The following is a 27,154-nucleotide window of genomic DNA, read 5'->3' on the forward strand; positions in this document are numbered from 1 at the left end:
CGTGTTGTAGGCAGTAGCTAAAGGCTGCAAAGAATCGTATATATGGAGAGAACACTGCAACAGAAAATTTGAAAAACCTCTGTAGTCAACATTTCAAACTGGATAACTTTAGTACAAACACAGTGTTTTAGGCCACAAGGAGGGGAAAAACTGAAACCAACATTGCGAAGCAAAACGCTGTCACTGATGCCACAGTGTTTCATTTTTTTCCATAATGCTGTTTAAAGAGTAGACAAAGTATGATATAATTTTAGTGATAAACCTACCCTTACAATAACTGTTCTGTTAATAACCCTCTGTTGATTCGATTGTATGAGGGCGGGGATACAAAAATGCGGAAGTATATTCTGTAGTTTTCACAAAACACCTAGAGCTGTCAAAATTCCACCGGATGATGCAAAGTGCAAAACTTTTGCTGACAAATAAAAGTGAATTTCTTGGTCCAGTTAACAGAGAATGAGTAAATATTGTTCATTTACAAATACTAACGACGTTGTAACAGTACAAAGCGGGTTGAAAATTGGCAGTTACACTTTAAATCACCAAAAAATGTAAAGACTTGGAAGATTCTGAATAAAACTTTTTAAGTGGCTGCTCTGATCATTTAAAAAACAATATAATATAATAGACATTTTCTTGTAGTCTCTTATAGTATACTTTTGTAGACAAGTCTTTATCCATGTACATTATAAAAGACACATTAGCACTAGTGTCTTCCACCAGGAAAACACATGACTGACAATTTAAATTCTTGCTTAAATTGATATTCGTGGACTTCTGTTTATGGAAAATGCATATTTACAGTATGAATTTTTCTTCTCTTATCGTTTATTTGCATTACAGAATAATATGTCAGTCATGTTGTGTATTTTTGACACACGGTTACTCACTGGTGACCTTTAGCAGTGTGGGAATCTGATAAGGTCTGTGAGCTCATATGACTTATGAAACTTTAAGTTCTTTTTCAGACAAAATCAAACTGTGGTGCTTGAGTTACACACAACTGTTTTTAAAGGCTGCAGAAATTAATCTACTCACTTCTGGTGTTGTTTAGACTCAATATACATTTGTCTGTGTATTCAATTACAAAATAATACTTTTTTTTAGATTCCCGATTTTGGTATTAAATATAGAGATACTGTATAGTACACTGTTTACTGTAAGAAACAATTATTCTCTATAATATCTCTTTCCTATGTGGTTCATTGGATGGTCAAGTGTGTTTTAATTAAAGTTAAGGTCTTTTGATATGGATAAGTGCTAAATAATAACTGATTATGAGCCTATTTTATTCATTAAGTGTTCAGTAGGTAATCATATACACTGTTGAAATAAGATGGAGGTCTATACTATAGATAAATGCATTCTCTCTCATTTTCTCATTATTGTTCTACTACTGAATTTCTCTGTGGCATTAATATAGTCTGTAAGCTTTAAGTCACACTTTTGCATTCTTTGTGTGTTTTATTTTGAGTAGTGAGTTGTACTTTTTTGTGTAGTGATTCCTAATTCAGGCACAGGTGTTAGTATGGGTGATTGTGCTAGAATGTGTTAGTTTTTGAGGTTAATCAAGGTTTAAAGATAGACTTTCTAGAGATGCTTCTCAACATTGCCAGTAAAATGACAATTCTGTCATCATTTTCTCATTCTCATGCCTTTTTAAGCCTGTATGTGTTTCTTCTGTGGAACTCCACTTTTTTTTTTTTTTTTTTTTTTTTTTTTTTTAAAGATATTTTGGACCCCAGTGAATTTTCAGTTTTGGGTGAACTATCCCTTTAAGGGCACTGTTAAGAAGTCACTCTGTGGGATCAGAGAGTGGAGAGACTTATAAATATCGCCATTAGATACACTTTCTCCTGGTAATGTTACCTGAGCTCCGTCAGGTATATCATGACCACATTATACTACTGAATCAATTGCGATCATGTGCCGGTTACGTAGCATTGCTGATTAAAGGAGGTTTCATTTTCTTGGTTACAATTCAGACAGATACTCGGATACAGAGGATTAGGGCAGATGGTTTTCTTCAGTTTTGTCTGAGCTGCTAAATAAGTCACACAGGTGAGGAGAATAGAGTTGATTGGAATTGAATTGAGCTGATTGGAGTGATTAGTGGTGGTCTGATATCCCATCATTGCTATTTCACCTAAAAAAAAAGGTCAAAAGGAACAGCACTGCATTCATGGAGACAGTCACACCACATTTGTTCATGTATGTTGTAGCCTGTGTATTGTATGTGCTGACCGACTCACTCTTGCGCCCACAGCGTCCTCTGGGGAAGACATCAGTCGTGGCGCATAGCATCCAATGGAAACATTGTTTGGCCTGCGTTTCAGGCGGAAAGCCTGTGAGCCAAATGGGCGCAGGCGCTCCAGTGTGGCACTTCCAGCGAGTAAAGCACGCCGGCGCTCCAGCGTGGGCCTGCCCTCAGCTGGCCTGGCTCATAGACGCAGGTCTAGCGCTCAGTTCCAAACCAGCAATGTGCATGCGGGGATCTCACAATGCAGTAGAGGACACTTCGCTAGGAGGAGGTCGAGCGGTGCGACAGCCTGCCTGACCCCACGGTTCGCTATCCGACGAAGACAGGCTGCCAAACACCGCGGCATTCACGCCCAGCTCCTAGGACCGTCGCTGCTCCTGGCTAGTGTGGTGCAGATGAGCGAAGACCACGAAAGGGAGGATAAGAGTGTAGAAGAATACTCCTCTCTCTCTGATAGTGACTCTAGTCAGGAAGAGCACGAGCAAGCAAGGATTGACTTAGAGACGGAGTCTGATAAGTGTCTGACATGGTTGACTCATGGTTTGTTGGCAGGAGAAAGCATTCAGCCCCGCCCCATCATCCGTGCACCACGTTGCCTGCGACGAAACTCCTCACACCTGCTTCCCGCTGAGGCCGTTTATCGAAGCCCAGCCTCTTATGGGCTATATGGCCGTTACCGTAGGACCAGTCAGGCACAGGGGCTGTCTAATATAGGTGGATTGTGGGAAGGGAGACAAAATTCTTTTGCAGCTCAAGGACCAGTTGCACTGTACAGGACGAGCTCCCCTTGCTGGCCAGATCTCGATCTTTCACACACACTGCAGGGAACTTACTACAACCCACAGGTTGACACATGGAGCGGGTTTCTATCGTATGTAGAGCCCTAACTACAGCTGTATGTCTTATGTTTGTGTGTTTAAAAGTTTTTTTTTTTTTTTTAACAAAATGAAAGCTATTTGGACTTTTCTGTCACTTAAATATTTTGTTTTGTGGCTGTGGGTGTGTGAAAGAGTATATATGTCCCTTTTCAAATGTGATTAGAGAAAAAAAAAAAAGTTTTTCTTCAGCACTACATAATTTCAACCCTAATGTATCCTTACATCAAACACTCCAAAAGTAATTCCTCTATATTTGTCATTAGTGAGGTGATAATGGACATTTTTCTCTTTGGTTCTTAGCTTTCTGACATTTTGACACTTAGTGAACTATAACTTCAATTGTATGCACAAGAAATAAGACTGGTGGAGTCTGAGAGTCTGAGCAGTGTGATTATTTTATGATTATCAGCAGCTAAACACAAGGGTTTAATGTACTGTCTCTGTTTCACTCTTCTTTTTACTCTTGCTCCTTTAATTTTTCAAACTGAAATATCTTCTCTTGAGGCATATTTAGTGTTTTTAGTGGTTTACATGCGAGGCACGCTGATAAACAAGTCAAGTCACCTTTATTTAAATAGATCTTAATAGATCACAATAGTGCCAGTTCAGTGTTGATTTGGTTTAGTTCAATAACATGTTTTTGTTTGTTCCAGACACATTTACTGTCCTTCTTTGTGTATGTGTACATCCGGGCTATACATTGAGTTTCTGTTTATCATTATTGCTTGATGTTTTATGGGACCTGTCTATTTTTATTTGTTTGTAGGAAGGCCATTGCGAAGTCTGGTCTCCAGCACCTCTCATGCCAGCCCAGTGCTGCAGTGTTGGCCAAGGGGGAAACGGACAGAGAAATCCGCAGCACAGTGGACTGGAGTGTGAGTAACACAAACCCAAATAATCTAGACTTCAGATCCCCATTCTTTGTACTGTTGATAAACCTATAGTTTCTTTCTTCAGTTTCACATTTAATTTGAGGCTTTGTGTTTGAGCAGGAATCAGCTCTATATGGAGAGCACATCTGGTTCGAGACAAATGTCTCTGGGGACTTCTGTTACGTTGGAGAACAGCACTGTTACGCTAAGTCACTGGTGAGTGTGTGTTCTAAGCCCCTCTTTATGCAAGAGTGAGTAAGTACAGAAGAAAGTAAATAGAGGGACAAAAAAAAGATGAGACATCTCGAATGATGTCTTCCAGATGAGAGAGAATAAAGGATGGGATAAGATACGAAAAGAAGGTGAGAGAGAGGATAGAAATAGATTGATGGTAAAAAGGGAAACGAGAATCTATCATTTGCACCGTTTCTCTTTTTCTCTTATGTTTTTATCTCTTAGTATAATGCTGCTCTCTGGTGGCTTGCTCACAGAATGCACTGCATAAGATTTGTACTTTTAACTTTGGAATTATGTGCATCAAACCAGTATGATTTAATTCTTTTGGTCGTTAAACTTATATCAAGTGGAGATCACCTGTGACCTCAGTCTGAGTCTGAATCTAATGATGTCTCTTTTCCTGTTTTTCACAGCAAAAGTCTGTTGCTCGGAAAAAATGTGCTGCTTGCAAGATCGTAGTTCACTCCATCTGCATTGAACAGCTGGAGAAGGTGAGAGCATTTCTAATGGCAATACAAAGGTAGAGACGTGATCTGACACTGCATCACAGACCATACGTGTTCCTCCCTTCAGTTATTGGACTGGAATGCTCCACCTCAGGGGGAGGGGCTTCATGAGGTGCCTCTCAAAGAGCCGTCATTCAGAGTGAGAAACCCTCTGGCTTTTTCTCAGACTCAACTGGGGCTAATGGATCACTCACACATCTGATCTTAGCAAAGACTGGTGACTGTCTGGCCTGATAAACCTAGAACACCCAAATATCAATGAGCACGTTTACATGCACACCAGTATGTCGATAACTCACAAAAATCAGCTTATTGAAATAACCTGTTGTCCAGGTTTACATGCAAACCAATAACCAGACAACTCAAATAGACTGCGTTTACATAACTTTAATAATAAATCAGGTTATTTCCCGGTAGTGACATCAAAACGTAATAATTTGTGTATCTGACTCAGAGTATATAGTTATGTCGGTTGTAATGTTAAATAAAGCATTAAAAACCGAAGAAGAGTATTGCAACATGTCAGCGGGAAACTTAGGGCTCATATATTATCCTCTCATTACAGATGCAGCATTTTGACTGTACCACTTCTACTTCTGCTGCACGAGATGAGAACACATTTTTATAATTCTTTGGGTCAAGAAAGATTCTGATTTTGCGATATATTTCCTCCTCCCTTACTGCAAAACATTTACTCTGTCTGAATGCGCTTAAATTCACAGTAAGGACGCCTTCCTGTCACATATCACACATGCACACTTCAATAAGCCGACAGAAAGCAGGTTAATGTGTTTACATGCCGGGCGAAATTGGCGTAAGGGGCAAAAATCTAGCTGTGGCGATCGGTTTATGCCTTACTCCGATAAAGGAAAACGGGTAAACATGACCACATGCATTGTCGGCTTATTAAGCATAATCAGGTTAAGAATGTGCATGTAAACTTACTCATTGTCCTGTTAACATCTGGAGCCACTTTAGCTCTCAGTCCATCCAGACTGTGAAGGGGGCATCCTTTGTCTCTTTTTGATAACCTCATTGGTTTGAAGTTTAGACAAATGCTGGTTCTAATCGTATACTGCAGAAAGGTTTTCTTGCCAGACATATTCTTTTTCTCACTAATCACTTTCATTTTGATTGGGCTAGTCAATGTCAGGTTGTTGGGTGGAGTTTTATTTTATCCATGAGACACAGATTCTGTGTGTTCTCAGTTCTGATTCCGGCTGGTGTCTTCGACAGTTTATGTCTGGTATATGGGGCTCATTGTGGTGAAATGATGTTTGATCAGGGATGATTTTAATCATACTTCACACTAACCAGGCTAACAAACTCAGATAAGATGGTAAGGCAAGTGATGCTTTTGGTTTTTGTTCTGTTCTCATATACATATTTGTTGATCTCTGTGGGGAATCTCCAAATCTGAGCATGTTTTCTGGAACATAATCCAACAGTTTTGAGGTTTTGATGAGCTACTGAGCTGTTGAGGTTTAATTTAGGGTAAATACTTAATAGTAATGTAGAAAATGAGATTTCTTTTCTTTGTCTTTTAGATAAACTTCAGATGTAAACCATCTTTCAGGGAGTCAGGATCGCGGAACATCCGAGAAGTGAGTTTCTTCTTTTCCTCTTCCTTTCTTTGTTTTCTTAATATTTCTCCCATTCTGTCTGTTTTCCAATTCTGTCAAACAAATTCTCGTAAAACCTTCATAGATTGATATAAACAGCCAACAGCGGTGTGCTGAGAAGTTTTTTTTGTCATTTGTATTTGTATTATTTCTATATTAAATTTTAAGATAAAAAGCTCCTCATTTTTGATATTTGTAAGTTTAAATTTATTGCTATGCAGATGTCTGAATAACCCCAGACTGTTTTACACACACTACTGTGGATTATGCTGTTTGCTGTTTACATCTTTAAATCTTGATTTTACCCGTTTTACCCTCTGTTTTCCTTTTACACGTCCCCTATGTCGCGCTCACTGCTGTAATCCATCCCTCGTCTCCTCATCCCTATCTCTCCATTGCACTTCTGCTCCTCTGTGTGCCCTTTCCCTTCTTATCTCTCATCTTGCCTTGGTGGGTTAGCGCACATGGCGACGCAGAGCTTTCAGAGGTCTCCGTGCTTTGGAGCAAATGAGAGGTGCTGCAGCTAAATATAGTGCACACACCTCTATCACACAGGTATCACACACATTCTCACCCACACACTCTCACCCAACTATGATGGCATCTTTACTTGGTTATATAAAATGAGGGCTTGTACGTTTCTGTTGTTTTAAATGAAGCTAATTACAATTGATATAAACTAACCTTAACCCTATGCGTTTTGAATTGTTTAATATTTTTTTTAAATAAAAAGATATTGATCCACAAATAATTGTAAATATGTTTAAAAAAATTATATATGTTAGGAATTGCACAAAAATTAATTAGTGTTAGTTCGTTGATTTTCAATAAACTTTGTGTTGTTACAATGTCAGTAGTATATGTAAATGAACAATGTGTAATACCTGCACAGAGATATCTTCATTTATTTGTCAACAAAATTCGTCAGCTTTTGACAGATCCAGGGCTCTTGTGAAAACTACCAATCATGCATCCACAGCCCCTTTAATCTGTTTTTTTTTTTTTTTTTTTTGTAGTCATGTAGTGGACGGTGGATGGAGTCCATCTATTTGTGTGCACAACAATGCTAGAAATGTGTCAGAATCCACAAATGTGTGTGCTGATCCACATGCCAGACAGAGTAGTGTTTGTAACCTAAACAACATATTTTAAAATATTTTTTTTATCATTTTATTTATTTGTGTGTGTGTTAATTTCTCTAAATTTATTTGTGGATCTTAATCTATTTATTTGGAAATATGAAACAATTCTAACCCCATATAACCCCCAAGAATTTAAGAATACATTTGCCCACATTCATATAGGCAATGCATCATAGCATTCAAATACAAGTTTACAGTTTTTAGATACATCTCCAGCGGTATTCTATTCCCATGATTTCTGTTCTGCTGTCTGCTTCTGTTCACATGTCACACCATATCCCTAACTTCAGATTTGATCTCTATCTTGACCCCAGAGCATAACCTCACAACATTAGACTGGTTTAATATTGCATTTTTAACACAGATTGTCATAACCTATGGATGGGACAGCTATATGAGATCTTGTGTTTTGCTTTTATGACAGCCTGCAATAGTGCGACACCACTGGGTCCATCGGAGAAGACAAGAGGGCAAATGCAAACAGTGTGGAAAGGTGAGTAGGATGGATCACAAGAAGAGTGTTTCGGCATATGTATGAGAAATTACATGTATCACATTTCACAAGGCTAATGAATGAAATCTTAATTTTTTAAAGTCTGTAACAGAGTCTAATCTTCACCTACAGGGGTTTCAGCAGAAATTTGCCTTTCACAGTAAAGAGATTGTAGCCATTAGCTGCTCCTGGTGCAAACAAGCAGTAAGTCTCTCAGGCTGAATGCATTGATGTGTTTTAGTATTTTAGAGTATGTAAATGTGTGTAACTTTCCTCTCTTTCTCTGTCTGTCTGCAGTATCATAATAAAGTGACATGCTTCATGCTGCAGCAGATAGAAGAACCGTGTTCATTAGGAGCACACGCCGCCGTTATAGTACCTCCTACCTGGATCATACGGCTTCGCCGACCTCAGGTATATGCTATACTCTGTTACTTCTCTTTTATGGTTGTTGCATGAGCAAATGAATGGGAAAAACCCACAAACTGAATTTGATAATAAATTGAATTTGGTTGCTCTGTAAATTAGCAGTGCTATCAGCATCTCTATGGCTAAATTAAATGTAAAATGCTAGATGTAAACACCTACAACCCAGTGCAAACCCTAAGGAATTCTGTAAATTTTCAAAGCGTAGCATTGTATTACTTGCACAAAAGCATTGGTTTTTTTTAAAACTCCAACATACAAAATGTATGATACATACAGCATTAAATAGCTGTTCAGAACTAAAAAAATAAATAAATAAAATGAAGTGTTTTGTATGGATTTTAAATGCTCAGAAACTGTGGAAACAGAGAGCATTTTTATACTGAAATCTCCGCTGGTAGTTTACCAGTGTGTTAAGTAATGTTATTGTGCTGTTTTTCAATCGTAGTCCTCACTAAAGTCAAGCAAAAAGAAGAAACGAGCGTCTTTCAAACGCAAATCCAGCAAGAAAGGAGCAGAGGTATGAGAACAAACAAGTATTAGTTTTTGTTTGCCAGAGGATGATACAATTAAAGAAGCAACATGTTTTTGGACTTTAGATTTTTTAATAAAAAATAAAGTCCCCCCCCCCCCCTCTCTTTCTCTCTCCCTCTCTCTCCCTCTTTCTTTCTTTCTTTCTTCCTTTCCAGGAGGCTCGATGGAAGCCCTTCATAGTGAGACCTATTCCCTCTCAACTCATGAAGCCACTGCTGGTGTTTGTAAACCCAAAGAGTGGAGGAAACCAGGTATTATAATTACCTTCTATATCAATAATAATAATAATAATAATAATTTAATAGTAATTATATTACCAACAATTAAATAAACCATAAAAATAATAATCACCTATATGAACTATTTCCCTTCTGCTCTCTTTCTTTCAGGGAGCTAAAATCATCCAGACCTTTCTGTGGTATCTGAACCCTCGGCAGGTCTTTGATCTCAGTCAGGGGGGTCCTCAGGAAGGGTCAGTACTTGCATGTGGAATGCTTCAGAACTGGGCTTCCCAAACTTTTTTGTCAGCCTAACCCTTTTGACATATAGTCATACCAAAAATTATTCAGACACTAAATATAATTTTTTATATTTTTTAACTAGTGGGTGCAGGACACTATAGTTCATTTATGTAAGTGATGATAGCAAAATAAAGTAAACTGTGACATATTATACCCAAAAATTCTTCATACAGTGGACTACCAGTGAAATTGATAAAAATATGGGACCAAAAATTATTCAGACACTTTGACCTGACCATGTTTTGCTTACAGTAAGCGTTATCTGACATAATTAAGATTTTTTTTTTTTTTTCTGACAGTTTAAATCTGAGATCTTGTCATATTTTATTACCATTTTTGTAAACTATAGTGAATAAACTGTAATAATGAATGAAATGTTCAAGGTGTCTGAATAAATTTTGGTTTGATTGTATTTTTTAAGTACTACTCAAGATTTGAAGTTGTTCAAGGATCTCTGATGTCAGTTAATGGTCACATGTAATGGTCACACTACATTTTTTTAATGTTGATTTGTTTTTATTTGAAAAGTATTTATTTACAGTATAAAGCTGCACTATTTAGTCAAAAAAATATATTGTGATAATTTTGTCATACATTGCATCATACATTGATATTTTTACATGTATGTCCATGGATTTTTTTTTTAGCTTGGAGATGTATCGCAAAGTTCACAACTTGAGAATTTTGGCCTGTGGTGGGGATGGCACGGTGAGTGAATGTGTGTGTGTGTGTCTGTATGTGGCAATAATCTGCAAAGACACTCTGTGATCACCTTATGTAGATGTTCGGTGAATGGTTTATATAGGAATTATGAACCCTTCCAGCAGGGGGTAGCACTACAGTCTTATCTTCCAGACTGTGAGTGGAGGAAGTGATAATTCTCCCGAGTCATAATACTGTGACACTATTCAGATGAGTCATGTGTTTGAGGAGTTTTCTGACATGTAATGCTGATGTGTGTGTCCTGATTTACCCCATGCTGTCACATCTCCGTAATCCATTTGTGTGAGTAATTAAGAGTGTTAAAGTGGGATCTGAACGCAGTCATATTTCATATACTGACTTTGATCCATGAGAGAGAAGTTTAGGAATAATGCCTTAAGTCCAACTGAAATAAGGAGTTTAAATCCACCCATCCTCCATCCTGCTGAACTGCAGTTTTCTAAGTTAAACACTGCATATATTCATATTGAGTTTTTTTCCTGTGTGGTTCTCTGGGTTGGTGTGATTTTACAAAGCAAGATATTTAACTCTAACTGTTTTGTTATTTAGATATTATATGCCTTTAGCCAATTTATGCATCTCTCTCTCTCTCTCTCTCTCTCTCTCTCTCTCTCTCTCTCTGCTTTGTCTCAGGTGGGCTGGATCTTGTCCGCTCTTGATCAGCTGCAGCTAAACCCTTCTCCTGCTGTGGCTGTACTTCCTCTGGGCACAGGAAATGATCTTGCTAGGACTCTGAACTGGGGTGGGGTGAGTGGAAGTTCTGTCAGAAATCTGCACATTCAGACACATTCATCCCAAACAATCAGAACAACTTTATCATGGTCCTCCGTAGTAAATTTTAATATAATTCATGTAGCATAGTCTGCTCACTATCCATTCGTAAGCATTGTTTGCTGAATGGGCATTTCTTGTACAACTGTATGCATGTAGGGTTACACAGATGAACCTCTGAGTAAAATCCTGTCTCACGTTGAGGATGGGAATATTGTACAGCTGGATAGATGGAACCTTATTGTAAAGCCCAACCCAGAGGCAGGCCCAGAGGAGAGAGACGAGCAGGTGACGGACAAGGTAAGAGCTTCACCTGCAGTGCTGTTTTACATGCAACCAACAGCTGTATAATTTGCGTCAGTGTGTAAGCAGCTGAAGAGTGATCAATGTTTTTCTGCTCCACAGCTCCCTCTAGACGTCTTCAATAACTACTTCAGCCTGGGGTTTGATGCTCATGTGACTTTAGAGTTCCACGAATCTCGAGGTTGGTGTAAAGGCGCTATTTATTAGCCAGACAGCAATTGTGTGAGAGTTAAAGGCTTGAGTTTCTTCTACGAGGACAGATTGATTGGGACTAAATCTAATTGAGATTAATGATGGTTTGTCCTCTTACTTCACAGAGGCCAACCCTGAGAAATTTAACAGCCGATTCAGAAACAAAATGTTCTATGCAGGGGTAAGTGAAACACACACAAACTATTTTCGCATTTTAAATGCATGTTATCAATCTTATTGTGAACGATTCCTCCATGTATTTTTTTTAAAATTAGTTTTAAACTTGTAATTCTTAATCAAATATGTTCTTCCGGTGAAACAACAGACTTCTATCTGGTAACGTATGCAGGACTTTTCCAATCATTTAGTCCACTTAAGCCCCGCCCCTTTCTTAAAATCGACTCCAAGCTTGCATTCAGATCGCCCTCCATTCAATCAACAACCGATGCATAGAACCAAGTTCCTGCCCTACATTTTTTCTTTACAATAATCCTTTTCACTTGATTGTACGTCACAATACAGAAAAAAGGGTCTTTAGTTACTTCGCAACTATAATAATTGCAAACCCCTGCCTTAACTGCAACATTAATGAATATGACAGTGAGTGAGTGATGCAAATGATGTTTCCTTTTTCTACAGACAGCGTTTTCTGATTTCTTGATGGGCAGCTCCAAAGACCTGGCTAAACACATCAGAGTAGTGGTACGTACAGAACAACTCTTTTGCAAAACAAGAGAGGAAATATTGTGCTTGCCAGGGTGTTTTGAAATGTAAATGAATATGCAGTGATTTTTTTTTTTTTTTAGGTTTGACTCTAAGTCTCTGTATTTGCATGCTTGTTTGTTTGTTTGTTTGTTTGCGTTTCTTCCTCTTGGGCTTTGGGCTCTTGAGTACTGAGAGGTAGTGTGTCTAAATTTGAGTTGAAACCTTTTTTCTGCTGACTGTTGGTTTGTTCTGCTGACTTACTCAGTTTATCCTGCTTTCTTCTCTCTCTCATTCTCTATAGTGTGACGGCACAGATTTGACCTCGAAAGTCCAGGATTTAAAGCTGCAATGCCTGGTCTTTCTCAATATCCCCAGGTAATGCACAAAATCTTTTTTTCTGCAGCTTGAATTTTCAGCAGTCATTACTCCAGTCTTCAGTGTGACATGATCCTTCAGAAATCATTCTAATATCAAGAAACATGTCACTCAGCTCTAGATTCATTTGTGTGAAGTGTACATTTAAATGTTCATGTTAATCGCAGGTACTGTGCGGGCACTATGCCATGGGGCAATCCAAGTGAGCATCATGACTTTGAGCCTCAGCGTCATGATGATGGCTGCATTGAGGTCATTGGATTCACAATGACATCACTGGTATGTTTCACCTGATTGGATACATTTGAAGTGAGGTTTTAAAGTTAGATTGGTGAATTTACATTCCCTGCTTTGTTTGCTGTTACTATAGGCCACACTGCAGGTCGGAGGTCACGGTGAGAGGTTAAATCAGTGCCGTGAGGTCACCCTTACCACCTTTAAGTCAATCCCCATGCAGGTGGATGGAGAGCCTTGCAAACTAGCGCCATCTGTTATTCACATCTCTCTGCGAAACCAGGCCAACATGGTGCAGAAAACCAAGAGACGTACATCTATACCACTGCTCAATGAGTGAGTCCAACTTATTCTCATACTCATTCCTGGATTCTGTGTATAGATTAGGGCTGTCACTATATCATATTTTCACTACACGGCTCACGGGACAAAATAATTCACTATAACAATAAAATTGCATTATCTATAGATATTTAAAAAAAAATTAATGCTATCAGTCAAATTCATCTTTAACTTTTCTCTTTTTGGTCAATGAATCACACTTAAAATACAGTGTGTAGAGTGTAGTTGATTGTTGATTGGCACTTCCTGCAGACTACAACCCGTTACGTGCGCTGGATTATTTATGATTTTATCTACATTGTTATATCGAGATATCGCGATATAAAATGCAACTATATGTATCGCTGATGTAAACGATATGATTCGCAATATAGAGTTAGTTTTATCCAAGACTCAGCTTACTGTTTTTATAAGTCAGTTTAATAGAAGTCAAATGGAGTGAGTTTAATAATAAAGTAAAAATAATAACAAATCCAACACAGAGAACAAAGAACCAGGGAACAGAATGAGTGCACCAAACATAACATCCATGTAGGACAAGATTTGACAAGGAACACAAGAAACACTGGGGTTTAAATACACAAGGGGTAATTGGCAAACAAGACACACCTGGGAACAATCAAAGAACTAATCAACAAGAAAAACTACAAAAGACTACAAAACATGGCGTAAAACAGGAAATAACATAAAAGTCCACACAAGATCAGGGAAACTCAAGACAGGAATCATGACAATTTGTATCAAATCGTGACAAGACTGTATCGTTACACCCCTAATTTTATCATATGTGTAGTATTACCATGATATTAATATTTCATTTTTTTATATATCACCCTTCAATACCAGTATTTTGCGACACCCCTAGTGTGTAGATGCTATTAAACAGAAGGTCTGCCATTTTTGAATGAGGCTCTTTAGAAAAGCAACATCACCAAAATGTGCATGCACACACATGCACACACATTTGAGTACTTGGTATGAGCTGATGTTTAATAAAAAGTCAAGTGAGCAGAAAGTTGGATTGATGTCTTTTTCTATTGAGCTGTTACTGAAAGTGTGAAATTTAGTGTGATTTACTTGCTCTCTCAGTCTCATTTCTTTTCCTTGACACTTGAAGTGAATAAATTACCCTCATAAATGGTTGCTAAGGACAGGCAAGCTTGCTTAGTCCTGCTGAAATTAGATAATCGCGCTCTCTGAGGTTTTGTTAATTTCACACCTGACCGCTTCGAGGTGAATGCGTTGTATTGACAGCAGATAAGCCCATAATGAAACCGCGGTTAAAAAGCTAAATATCGGAAGTGGAGACAGATTTAATTAGTGTGGCGACAGCAGTGCGTTTAGTGAAGTGCGAGACACTTTACCTAGCCAAGACAGCATACTTGCTATAACACACACGGATGTTATCGAAAGCCTCAATTTGTGCTGTGCATCCTTAGTTTGTATGATTTTCCTAACTGGAATCTTTTTCCATCCAGTAGTCAGCAACCATTTCCAGAACGGTTACGGATCAGAGTGAGCCGTATCAGCATGCATGATTATGAAGCTCTGCACTACGACAAGGAGAAACTCAAAGAAGCTTGTGAGTATGAAATACACATATTAACATTACAGTTCAGCAAATGCACTGGTGATTTTAGTTGTAAAGTAATCAATTTGAACTATTTGCGAATAATATATATTTTTTAAAGTCAGCATGAAACTGAAGTTGCAATAGTATTTTCTTCCTTATTGTGATGTATATCCAAATAAAACAGCTTCTCGAAAAAGACAAAATGTAGGGTGGGACTTGATTTTGTCCCTCTGGAATTGATTAGATCATTGGATGGTAGAGTTATCAAAAGTACCAACTTCGATACCAAGTCGGTACTGAAATTTTAAAAATATGACGCTTTGTGCGCTGTTGAGCAGATTCATAAACACCTCTGACTGGCCATTGTGTTGACGTCCTCATTGGATATGTCTGTGATTGGCTTCAATGATCAACGCTTAAAAAACATGTTGTAAATAGTGATCAATGACGCTATTCACCGATCGATTACACAGATACACACAGGAGCGTTTGAAAGCAGGCGTCTATCGCGTACCAGTCTGCTGATAGATGCCTGCTTTCAAATTCAAACTCTGTGTGCTTTCAAACACTCCTGTGCGTTGATCATTGTAGCCAATCACAGACATATCCGATGAGCGCGTCAACACAATGGCCAATCAGAGGTGTTTAAGATTCTGCTCAACAGCGCTGAAAGCGTTGACAGGTGAGTGACAGGATTTTCTGCCCTTGCGCCAGTAAACACATCATCAGATAAGGGAAGAGATGACACTGCAAGAGGGGAGGGGAAGTTATTTTGATTAAAGATAACAAGGGCACTTTTTTTTAATTAAATAATGATATGTATGGATAAATCATTTATATTAAATGCTTCAAAATTCCATTAAAAAATATTTTTTTTGCACTTTAAAATATGCACGTTCACTCATATTCAAGCTGCAGTTCTATTTCTCAACGCTAGGTGTCGTCCCATCGCTACAGTGAGTGGTTATGGGGTGTACTGATGGAATTGTCACAGTTGGGTCACTGAGAATAACATTCAGATTCAGCTTTATGCTGCTATTGTGTTTTGACACAGATCATTTTGTGCCGTTAATGCCACACATTTCTGGTTTTGTTGATATATCAGCAACTGTTCTCAAGAATCCATTCTCTGTAACATATGAAAGGTTTGTTGTATTCTGCTAGTGTGTATTAGAACATCTGTGTATTTGTGTGTGTGTGTGAGAGTGAGTGCGCAATAGAAATAGTAAGTATGTCTTCATGCACAGTCATAATCAAGCTATCTGTCTAAGTATATACGACACAATGCGTTATAAGATAATTGAACTATTGAATACGCATTGCGCATCACTTCTCTTTTTCAGAAGCACTCTATGCCGAGATCAATTGTAGCGTGAGTAACGTGTATATATGCTGGACGAAGCTAAGCTACAAACACATTATCTAGGCCTGTTAGTCTAACTTCTCAAAAAAGAACAGACTTGCATGATGTTCATGTGACATTTTATAAAGACAAATTATTGCTTTAGTTTTACTGAAATCAAACTTTTAAAGTGCATGCAAACTGTGAGAAAGCAATTGCTCTTTGTTGTTCATACAGTTGTTCTGTACGCTCTCCTTTGCGGTAGAAAAATATACCACGCGACCCTGTTTCTATTCTGCTCACTGCTGTCCGTCACTCTTCACTCTTCTGAAGAACGTTGACAATACCACCAACTCAACAGAAAGAGAGAGAGCGCAGAACAAACCTGAATTGAATTTGAGAAATGACTGTTCAGATGTTGCTAAGCAACCCAACATTCCTCAATGGAAGAGACCTCTCCCATATCTCGCTACTCTCTCTCTCTTTGCTCGTTTCTTCCTGCTTCCCCTGTCATTCTCACTCTCTCGCTCCCCACTTTGTCAAAGAAACTTGCCATCCTCTTGAGAAACCTCATTTAATTTAGAAATATTACCCTGCCTCTCTGAAGCCTGTGAGACTCAGCTCAGGGTAGGACAGGGTAGGACTGCTCCTCCAGCTTTCAAATGTACACTACTGCACCTCCATAATGTTAAGGGTGGTTGAGTGTGTCACGTTACAGTTGGGATTTCAGTGTAGGTTCTATGCCTTTCAGCCTTTTCCTCTAAAGTGACTTGAGAATGTCCATATGCATGAGAGGACACATGTACCCACAGCAACCACTGCACATGACACATATAAGAGCAGGCCTACAGCCATGTGTCTACAAAAGCCTGCAGTGGTTTAGACTCTAGTGCAGACAAAATTGCCACATCCTCCCCATCATGTCCTATTACTGTCTGACCTTGTTTCATGAGGAATCTGTAGATTAGTTTGAATGAGACTGATTGAATCTGAGCCAGTACATGTTGCATACAACTGCCATAAATCATATTCATCAACTCTTCTGCTTATATATATATTCACAAAGATAGAGATGAATCATCTTATACATTAAATGATTTAGAAGTCTTTCTTTCTTTTATTTTTACTCTATCACCCATTGCTGATCAGTATCTCCTGAGAGGAAAAATGTGGGCCAAGTTTTTCACAACACGCAGGAAACTGTTACTGTTACTTCTCCTCATCTCTCGTTCTAACTTGTCGTCTCTTTCCATCCTTACTGCAGCGATTCCACTGGGTCTCATCGTTGTCCCGGGAGACAGTGATTTGGAAACCTGCCGAGCTCACATCGAGAGACTACAGGAGGTAAAATATAAGAGGGTGGGGTTTAACAGATGGAGTGGGGTAAAAGTGAGAAATGAAGAGGACAGGAAAAGAGAGAAGAGGAGAGAGGTGTTGGAGTTTGATTAATGATGGGAACAGTCAGTCACAGTCAGAATATAAGGAGGGAAAAGTTATACTGCACTACAGATACAGTACAGAACAGTGGTGCTCAACTGGTTTGTCCTTTAGGACCCAGATTGTAGTGGCAACACAGTATCAAAATGGTTTATTGTACAATAGGAAAGAAAAATCAGCAACACCTTCATGAACAATAGTTCGTGAAATAGGTATTAAGAAATTAATAAACACTAGTTTTTACAAGGGTAAATAAAGAAATGGTTGTTTCAGAAAGTACTGTACAGTGCTTCCTTTACTCTTTACTTTAAAAACTATGTCTATTAAAGGTAATATTTTATGTATGTGATTTCTGAGATGTGGGAACTGTGAAGATAGAGAAGGCAAACAGTTTGCAGTTCAGCTCAATATTTCCGTTTAATCAGCCAATATTGTCTTAAATTGCCTGCATAGTATTTCATCTTTTATAACATGATGTTTTGACCAAATGTGTTCAATCTTGATTTTGGTAAAATGTTGCAACAATATGTTTTTTTTTTCCCATAAAAATTACAGTTTTGGACAGATAAGGTAATAAAAAATAAATAAAAAATCCCTTAAAGTAACTACAAATGAGCATGTAAAGCAAATATCTTTTAAAAAAAAAATATGTGCGGAGCATGCCCCCCTCCGCCCCATGCAATGTTCTCACCTTTTTCCCCCTTACCTGTTTGCATCCCTGATTATTTGTTTATGCCATATTGTCCTTTTTTTAATTCATACTTTCCATTGAGAAACAGTGGCACAAATTACTTCATGTTCAGCTGGAAAATAAAATGATTTCCAAACCAGTCAGAGCCTTCGTCTAGAGACATGTACAATACTTTTTGGTTTGATTTTGTTATCATATGGAAGGCAAGAGCAGGAGAAATCTGCTGTACATACAATTCCTCTACGCTACCCCTATCCCTAAACCTACCCATCACAGAAAACATTCTGAATTTTTACATGTTTAATAAAACATTGTTTAAGATGTTTTTAAAGCTATTTTAAATATGAGGACTCCTGAAATGTCCTCATATTTCATGTTTACGTCGTAATACCAGTGTAATACCCATGTCATTATACAAATTTGTGTCCTCATAAATCACAAAAACACACACACACACACTGCAGCGTGTCATAATGAAACACCCTTGGCAGGAAGGATATGTGAGTGTCTGTGGCAGTATGAACTATTTATCAAAAAGAAAAGTAATCTCAAATGTACATGCTCTCATTAATTCATGTGCTGTAGGGTCTTTTCCTAGAAACACTGTTGTCCATCTGCTGCAATGGAGATTATACTGTAAATGATTGAGAAATCTTATATGATGGTGTGTGTGTATCTGAACTGATGGGCTGTGTGCCTGATCAGATGGGGTTTGTGTGTGCGTGTGTATCTAATGTAATGGGGTCTCCTGCAGGACTTTGTGTCGTGTCACCCATCTCTGCAGCGGCTGGTGCTCCAGGTGGGTAAGACACCTGTGAGAGGTGAGACAGGCACACCTGGAGCACTTTCAGGAACAAGACTGGAAATACAGCCTGGACAAAGAATCTAGAAAACCAAACAGAGTGCTGTTTGTACTAAGGCCTATCAGATTTTGATGGACATTTCTGCACAAACCCAACTAAAACTTCAGCAGCACATTTGGCTCGGAGGCATGTTTACCTTGAGAGTGTGTAAAGCTCTGAAGAGATAAAATAAGCAAGAGAGTTTGTTTTCAGATAGAGCTTAACATGATCCCTAAAGCAGAGTATTCTCCAATTCATCCTAAATCTCTCCCACATAATTCTCTGAGATTAGAGCACTCTAGCGCCTCCTAGACACTAGTCTGTTTGCAGACGTAAAGAACCTTCGTTAGTATGGCATTCCCTCATGACAGATGTAATGGGTGAAACTTCAAATAGGCACAAATTATTGCATAGTAAATGCTTGCTAAGCTAAATCCACTCGCTCAGAGCTCAGTTCCCTGGATATTTCCCCTGGATCCTAAGTGCTCCCATGTGCTTTGTGTGGATGGATGCCTTCGATCACGTTTAGCTTCTGTTGAGAATGGCAGCTTTATTTATAGTGATGGTGCATGCAGGTGTTGTGTTCATTATGTGTTTGTGGATTCTGTGAGTGTAGTCTTTGTAGTGTGTATTTGACTCAATTGCATGGCTTGCATAGATTTTTAAATGGCAGTTTGGCGCTTTAGGGAAAGAGACTAATTGATGTGACAGGAAATAATGACAGGTCTGTGTGTGTGTGTGTGTGTGTGTGTGTGTGTGTGTTTGTGTGTGAGGTGAAAATTGTGAACTTTCACACTGTTCATATGCTGTTCATTTGCTTTAAATGGCATAAACTGACACTAATCAGAACTGTATCAACCTTTCTTCTCTTCCTATCTCCTACCCCATACTTCCTTCTCTCATTCACAGGAAGGTGAAGGGGCCAAATCGAAGGCTTTATCATCTCAGAGGCTGTCGCCAAAATGGTGCTTTCTTGATTGTGAGTATTCTTTTCACAGTAGTTTGGAGGGTAGAATTCAGAGAGTCAGATCTGGGGTACTGAACAGCAAGTGTGCCATGGTGGCCCTCAAGGATGTGGGCTGGAGTTGTGTTTATCAGTGCACAAAGCTGTAGGAGTTTGCAGTGAATAAAATGGCAAAGACTAAAGGTCAGAGATTCAAAACCATGAGTCAGACCCACAAAATATTCTCTTATCAGTGCCAGAATCAAAGCAAGGCAAAGAGGAAAAGAGAAAGAGTCATGAATCTCCATACTAAAGAACAGAATCTACTCTGACATTTCAGTGCTATTAAGGAGTGCCAGGATGATTACTGTCAGCGGGAGAGAATTACAGCCACAGAGAAAGAGGGAGGAGCTGTTTGCATCATATTAACTGCATGTCTGACATAATGAACTCTGTGGGTATATGTGTTCCACCAGGTCACACCAGCAGGTCAGCAGGAACTCTGAAAATTTATGAAAGAGGCATCACTCAGGCATGCACGTGATGTACCACATATGTTGCATACGTACAGTACATACACACCTGGAGTTCAGATGTGTCTTAAGCACCAAATTAGCATATTTGAATGATTTCCAAAGGGTCATGTGGCATTGAAGACTTTAGTAATGATGCTGAAAATTCAGTTTTGCCATTACAGGAATAAAATTTTAATATATATTCAAATAGAAAACAGCTATTTTACATTGTAATACTATTTTACAATATTACTGTTTAATGCATTTTTGATCAAATAAATGCAGCCTTGTTGAGCATGATACTTCTTTCAAAAACAATGAAATTGTACTGACCTCAAACATTTGGATGGTAGTGTATTTTTAAATAGTGCTTTATTGTTTGTTTTACGCTTTATCCTATTAGCCCATTGTTGGCCCCATACAGACCTTTCAATGTGAAGCTGTGAAGATTTGGATTAACGTCAGTTTGATGAAAAGTGGAGAATCAAGCTGTATAAGTCTATTTATCCTTAATAAAAAGAATGCAACCTAGTAATATCAATATACACTTATAAAATACCATATAATGGCAACTAATTTAAAAAAAGAGTGCAGAGGGGGAAAAAATAATATTGGCTTCAAAGAGTCAAGGCTTTCAGATGACACACTTCCTATGACAATTCCCCAATGCACTGAAGCAAAAAGATAATTATACACAATAATGTATTCAATGACAATTGATAAATAGTAATAGCTTTTTTTTCACATACAGCCAGGTATTTCTTTTGTTGAGAGGTGCGTTGAAACATTGATGCAAGTTGTGTTGAAAGGGCCATCAGACTTCCTTTGACAGCATCTCGAGATATGGGGAGTCAGTCATCATTATACACAAATCCTCTGTGACAGCTGAGTCACATTCACATAGATCCTAAACTGCTACACATCAAATCAGTGAAATGACAGTACATCACAATCCCCTGTTCAGTACTTGCATCTTTCCACCCTTTTCATCCTTTCATTCCAGTCCCTCCTTCCTCTCTTCCCACTGGCCCAGAGCAGAACTCATCTCCTCATTTTAAGACTAAAAAGCTTCCGAGGGCTTTATTAGCAGAGCAGAGAACTGCAGCATGAATCAGAGCTTTTCAGAGTGATTGTGGCAGCATTTCTGATCTCAGCTCAGTGTTATGAAGTTGCTGCCAAATAATTACCAGTTCAAGCAAGGGGAATGTCTGATCCGAGGCCAGGGCTATGGAGTTTTCATTGGTCATGGAATAGGTTGTCCATGCCCCAGAGCAGCATTAAGGGGCAGGATGTCACCAGAGTGTGAGGAATCATGTGCATTCATTACTTTTGCTGCAGATGTGTTATTTACAGGTACGAGGACAAACTCTTGGGAATTTGTTTGTATGCATTTTCATCATATGCATTCTCGTTGGGAGTAATTTGCTTTGGTGAGATGCGAGACCTGTGGCAATCTCTCTTTTCCAAGCTCATTAAGACAACATGAAGGGAGTGCCACACACCTTCACAAATCCTGCAACACCATTGGTCTAAATACCTGGCATGCCTTCATGTGGCACCCTCTGATTCGTTCAGATCATCTTACTGACATTTGTTGCAGCCAACCCTGTCGAGGGCTGTCATGAGCCGTGTTGACATATTTTGAGAGCTTTCTTCTTTGACAGATTTAATTCACATGCATATCAGGACTCTCTAAAAAATGCTGGGACAAAAACAACCCAATTCGGGTCATTTTGGCAACCCAGCACTGGGTTTCTTTGACCCAGCTGGGCAGTGTTAGGTGTAATGCATTACTAAGTAATGAATTACAGTAATTTAATTACTTTTCCCTTGAAAATGCAAAGTAAATGATTCTACATCGAGTAAGTAGATGAAAGGTTCGATTCTCATTACCGGCAGGAAACAACTGAGATGCCCTTGAGCAAGGCATCTAACCCCCAATTGCTCCCTGGACGCCGCAGTGAATGTGTGTGTTCACAGCTTGCGGTGTGTGTGTGTGTGTTCACTACTCACTGCTCCTAATGTGTGTGCACTTACTTGGATGGGTTAAATGCAGAGGACAAATTCCGGGTATGGGTTTGTATACTTGGCCTTCACGTCACATTTCTTTTATTTAAAAGGCGAAAAATTGTTGATAAGCAAGAACACCCAGAAACAGACAAAAATACAGGCAAAAGTAACAACATATGATAAAATAACCCAGTGTTTTTCAGAGTGTAGATGTTGAAAGAGTACTTTTGTGTAATTGAAGACCTGAACTGAAGGTCCGGTACCTATTTAAAGGCCTGATTTGGGTTCTTATTTATGTTTACAGCTACAACAGCTGATCGATTCTACAGGATTGATCGAGCTCAAGTGAGTCCTCCATACAATACCTCGAAGAGTAATTTGAGCTAAAATTGAGCAATTTTGAGTGTCCACAAACAAACCATTTACATTTGTCTGCCGTCTGTCTCAGGAGCATCTTAACTACGTGACTGAGATTTCTCAGGATGAGCTGTTCGTTTTGGATCCAGAACTAGTTGTCACAGAGACGGTCAGCACATCGCCAGGCATGCCAGACCTGGTGGACTCTGGTGATGTCCCGTCCGATCCACGAAAATTTGCCTTCCCATCATCCTCCTCTTCTCCACCAAACTCACCTGGACCTAGGTGAGACACCGTAAATACACACATGGACAAACACACAGGAAACTGTTTCATTGTATCCAGTGCCATTATGTAAAGGGATAGTTTACTCAAAACTGATTCACTTACCCTCATGTCATTCCAAACCTGTTTGACTGAGTTGACTGAAAGATGGTATTTTGAAAAATGTCTTTTTTTTCATACAATGAGGTCAATCAGGTCCAATTTTGTTTTGGGAACCCATTATATGGTTAAAAACAGTTCAAGAGAGACATTCTTCGAAATATGTTGTACATGACATACTGTTAGATTGACTACAAAATATATGTATATGTATATGTATATGTACAAGTTTGGAACAACTCAGAGTGAGTAAATGATGACAGAATTTTAATTTTTGGGTAACACTTTAAGCTAATCTTTGCCTTTCCTGTCAGTATAATGATGTGTAGATAAATTAATTATTTCATAAAAACTTTCGTACAGGAGACATGTTCAATATCGTCAGTAGCTAATAACTCAGATGGCTGTCAGCAGCTTCTGCTCTGTAAAATCAGCCAACTGAGAGCAGTAAAGCATCGAGCCGCCTGGTGGCAGTGTGATTCTCAAAGCCTAGCTGCTTTGTACAAATGCTAAACTACATTAACATCATTAATTCTAATGTACTGAGAACTGTATGTTTAACATCCACCTAGGGCGCTTAATAGTTGTTGCTTCTGAAATGCTTTTAATATAAAGTAAACATACACACATGTGTAGGCAGGTTCATACATGAATGTCTATGCATGTTTGCATATGGGAATGAGAATGTGAGATTGTGTGTGTATAATTGTGTGGTTCAGAGTGAATAAAACAGCGTTTCCTGCAGCGCAGAGCTTGATCCGATCCTCTATTTATAGCTGCCTGAAAAAGTCGTACAGCACCGCAGCCACTGCTAATCTCCTCTCTCTCTCTCTGTGTGTGTGTGTGTGTGTGTGTGTGTGTGAGTGAGTGTGTGTCTGTGTGCGTACGTGTCTGTGTGTGTGTCTGTGTGTGTGTGTGTGTGTGTGTGTGTGTGTGTGTGTGTGTGTGTGTGTGTGCGTGCGTGCGTGTGTGTTTGTGTTTGGAGGGGCTAAGAGAACTCAAGACAAAGAGAATACAGACAGTAATTTAGCTTTTTTCTGCATTTCATTATTCTGTCTTTGTAAAGATTTAATCATTAACTTATAAAGATTTGATGAAATCAATTGATATTGTCTTATGTGTAAATCAATATATTTAGCTTGGGGACCATCATCAAACATAATTTCTATTCAGTAAATGTAAAAGTCTGTAGGGGAAGGTGCATTTGTTTATTTTACATTGTTCAGTGTTATTTAACCTTAGTGGAAGGCTCTGCTGAAAAGAGCAGTGTGAATTTCCATTGCTGGTTAATGCCAGTTAGTGCTGATTTTGTGCTGGTAAAGCTTCTCAACATGGTTATTGTGGTGAAGCTGGTTAAGCTAGTTAAGAAGCCTGGTGGGGACACTTACATGCTAGCATTCAACGATGGGTACCAGCATCCAAAAAACAACATACACTACCATTCAAAAGTGTGGGGTCAGTAAGGATTTAATACTTTTATTCAGACACATTAAATTGATCAAATGTGACAGTAAAGTCATTTATAATGTTATAAAAGATTTCTATTTCAAATCAGTTCTATTCTTTTGAACTTTCCGTTCTCTTTATTAATTTATCTAGAAAAAATTTTTCCACAAAAATATTAAGCATCACATCTGTTTTCAACATTGATAATAATAAAAAATGTATCTTGAGCAGCAAATCAGCTTATTAGAATGATTTCTAAAGGATCACGTGGCGCTGAAGACTGGAGTAATGATGATTACATTTTCAATTATATATATATATATATATATATATATATATATATATAATATAAAAACCCACCAATTCACTATCTCAATAAATTAGAATACTTCATAAGATCAATAAAAAAAGGATATTTTAAACAGAAATGTCAGGCTTCTGAAAAGTATGTTCATTTCTATGCACTCAATACTTGGTTGGGCCTCCTTTTGCATGAATTACTGCATCAATGCGGCGTGGCATGGAGGCAATCAGCCTGCGGCACTGCTCAGGTGTAATGGAAGCCCAGGTTGCTTTGATAGCGGCCTTCAGGTCATCTGCATTGTTGGGTCTGGTGTCTCTCATCTTCCTCTTGACAATACCCCATAGATTCTCTATGGGGTTCAGGTCAGGCGAGTTTGCTGGCCAGTCAAGCACAGTAACACCATGGTCATTGAACCAGCTTTTGGTACCTTTGGCAGTGTGGGCAGGTGCCAAATCCTGCTGGAAAATGAAATCAGCATCTCCATAAAGCTTGTCAGCAGAAGGAAGCATGAAGTGCTCTAAAATTTCCTGGTAGATGGCTGTGTTGACTGTGGACTTGATGAAACACAGTGGACCAACACCAGCAGAAGACATGGCACCCAAAATCATCACTGACTGAGGAAATGTCACACTGGACTTCAAGCAAGTTGTATTCTGTGCCTCTCCACTCTTCCTCCAGACTCTGGGACCTTGATTTCCAAATGAAATGCAAAATTTACTTCCATCTGAAAAGAGGACTTTGGACCACTGAGCAACAGTCCAGTTCTTTTTCTCCTTAGCCCAGGTAAGACGCTTCTGACGTTGTCTTTGGTTCAGAAGTGGCTTGGTACGTGGAATGTGACAGTTGTAGCCCATTTCCTGAAGACGTCTGTGTGCAGTGGCTCTTGATGCACTGACTCCAGCTTCAGTCCACTCCTTTTGAAGCTCTCCTGAGTTCTTAAATCGGCTTCGCCTGACAATCTTCTCAAGCCTGTGGTCATTCCTTTCACTTGTATACCTTTTCCTACCACACTTTTTCCTTCCAGTCAACTTTACATGAATATGCTTTGGCACAGCACTCTGCAACAGCCAGCTCTTTTAGCAATGACCTTCTTTGGCTTACCCTCATTGTAGAGGGTCTTGATGATCGTCTTCTGGACAACTGTCAAGTCAGCAGACTTCCCCATGACTGCTGTTGGGATTACTGACCTAAACCCAGTATTTATACCCTGAGAATGGTAATTTAATAGAACTTGAAATTAAATATTCTAATAATTTGAGATACTGATTTTTTGATTTTGATGAGCAGCAAGCTGTAATCATCAAAATGAAAACAAAAAAGTCTGGAAATATTTTACTTTGTCTAATAAATATAGAATATATTTAAGTTTTACTTTTTTAATTAAATTACAGAAAAAAAGAAAAAAAAACTTTTTCATGATATTCTAATTTATTGAGATGCACCTGTATCGTTTCAAAGCAGCTCAAGATAATAGAAATCATGCAGTTAGCTAACATGTATTAATTTTAGGCAGAAACAATGAGCTCATCAAAGTAATTGTTACAAGTTGTGATCATAGTGATTGCAATATATAAAATTTTTTGGCAAGTGTGTTGATTCAAGTTGGCATCATCTGAGGTCCTTGCAGGGGTTCGCGTCATCTCTTCACCGGTGTTGGGTCATCTGAAGTCTTTCTAAGCTGCTGGAGCCACACTGGAGCTGGCGTAATCTATAGTTATGCATCCCGGGGTAGAAACAGAAAAGCAAATGGAAGATAATTAGCGTAGCTGCTGTTCATAATGTTTCAAGCAAAAAAAAAAACTATATTTATGTGCATTTGATCTAGAGTACAAGGTTATGAGATTCATTATCTGAATGCTCAGTTAAAGAGATATGTCTTTAATCTAGATTTAAACTGGGAGAGTGAGTCTGAGCTCCAAACATTATCAGGAAGGCTATTCCAGAGTTTAGGAGCCAGATGAGAAAGCGCTCTCCCTCCTTTAGTGGATGGAGATATCCTAGGTACTACTAAAAGTCTTTGAGTTTCGTGACCTTAAAGAGTGTGATGGATTGTAGGGCAGTAAAAGATCGGTTAAATATACATATACATATATATATATAAAAATACCTCACCCTGGTAAAAACTCTAGCAGCTGCGTTTTGGACTAACTGTAGCTTGTTTATTGAGGATGCAG

At 38.6% G+C, this 27,154-nt stretch overlaps 1 protein-coding gene across 23 annotated transcripts in view; it reads left to right on the forward strand.

Annotated features, from left to right (window-relative positions):
• Positions 1–27,154, forward strand: part of dgkza (diacylglycerol kinase, zeta a) — a 110,935-nt gene that overhangs the window by 55,035 nt on the left and 28,746 nt on the right. For 4 of the 23 annotated variants that reach the window (XM_051898538.1, XM_051898543.1, XM_051898552.1 and 1 more), the window contains exons 2-30: positions 2,267–3,131; positions 3,905–4,013; positions 4,131–4,226; positions 4,661–4,738; positions 4,821–4,892; positions 6,301–6,357; positions 6,835–6,930; positions 7,942–8,010; positions 8,143–8,214; positions 8,308–8,424; positions 8,885–8,956; positions 9,126–9,221; positions 9,360–9,442; positions 10,139–10,199; positions 10,848–10,961; positions 11,145–11,285; positions 11,391–11,469; positions 11,606–11,661; positions 12,120–12,182; positions 12,487–12,560; positions 12,728–12,839; positions 12,931–13,130; positions 14,615–14,718; positions 17,316–17,395; positions 18,044–18,058; positions 18,934–18,978; positions 19,931–20,000; positions 22,794–22,834; positions 22,938–23,131. In XM_051898538.1, coding sequence (XP_051754498.1) covers positions 2,308–3,131; positions 3,905–4,013; positions 4,131–4,226; positions 4,661–4,738; positions 4,821–4,892; positions 6,301–6,357; positions 6,835–6,930; positions 7,942–8,010; positions 8,143–8,214; positions 8,308–8,424; positions 8,885–8,956; positions 9,126–9,221; positions 9,360–9,442; positions 10,139–10,199; positions 10,848–10,961; positions 11,145–11,285; positions 11,391–11,469; positions 11,606–11,661; positions 12,120–12,182; positions 12,487–12,560; positions 12,728–12,839; positions 12,931–13,130; positions 14,615–14,718; positions 17,316–17,395; positions 18,044–18,058; positions 18,934–18,978; positions 19,931–20,000; positions 22,794–22,834; positions 22,938–23,131 — 3,290 coding nt within the window. In that variant the 5' untranslated portion in view covers positions 2,267–2,307. The other 19 variants (XM_051898554.1, XM_051898557.1, XM_051898555.1 and 16 more) reach the window with 16 other exon arrangements.

Source organism: Ctenopharyngodon idella, chromosome 7, assembly GCF_019924925.1.
Source record: "Ctenopharyngodon idella isolate HZGC_01 chromosome 7, HZGC01, whole genome shotgun sequence".
Taxonomy (NCBI): Eukaryota; Metazoa; Chordata; class Actinopteri; order Cypriniformes; family Xenocyprididae; genus Ctenopharyngodon; species Ctenopharyngodon idella.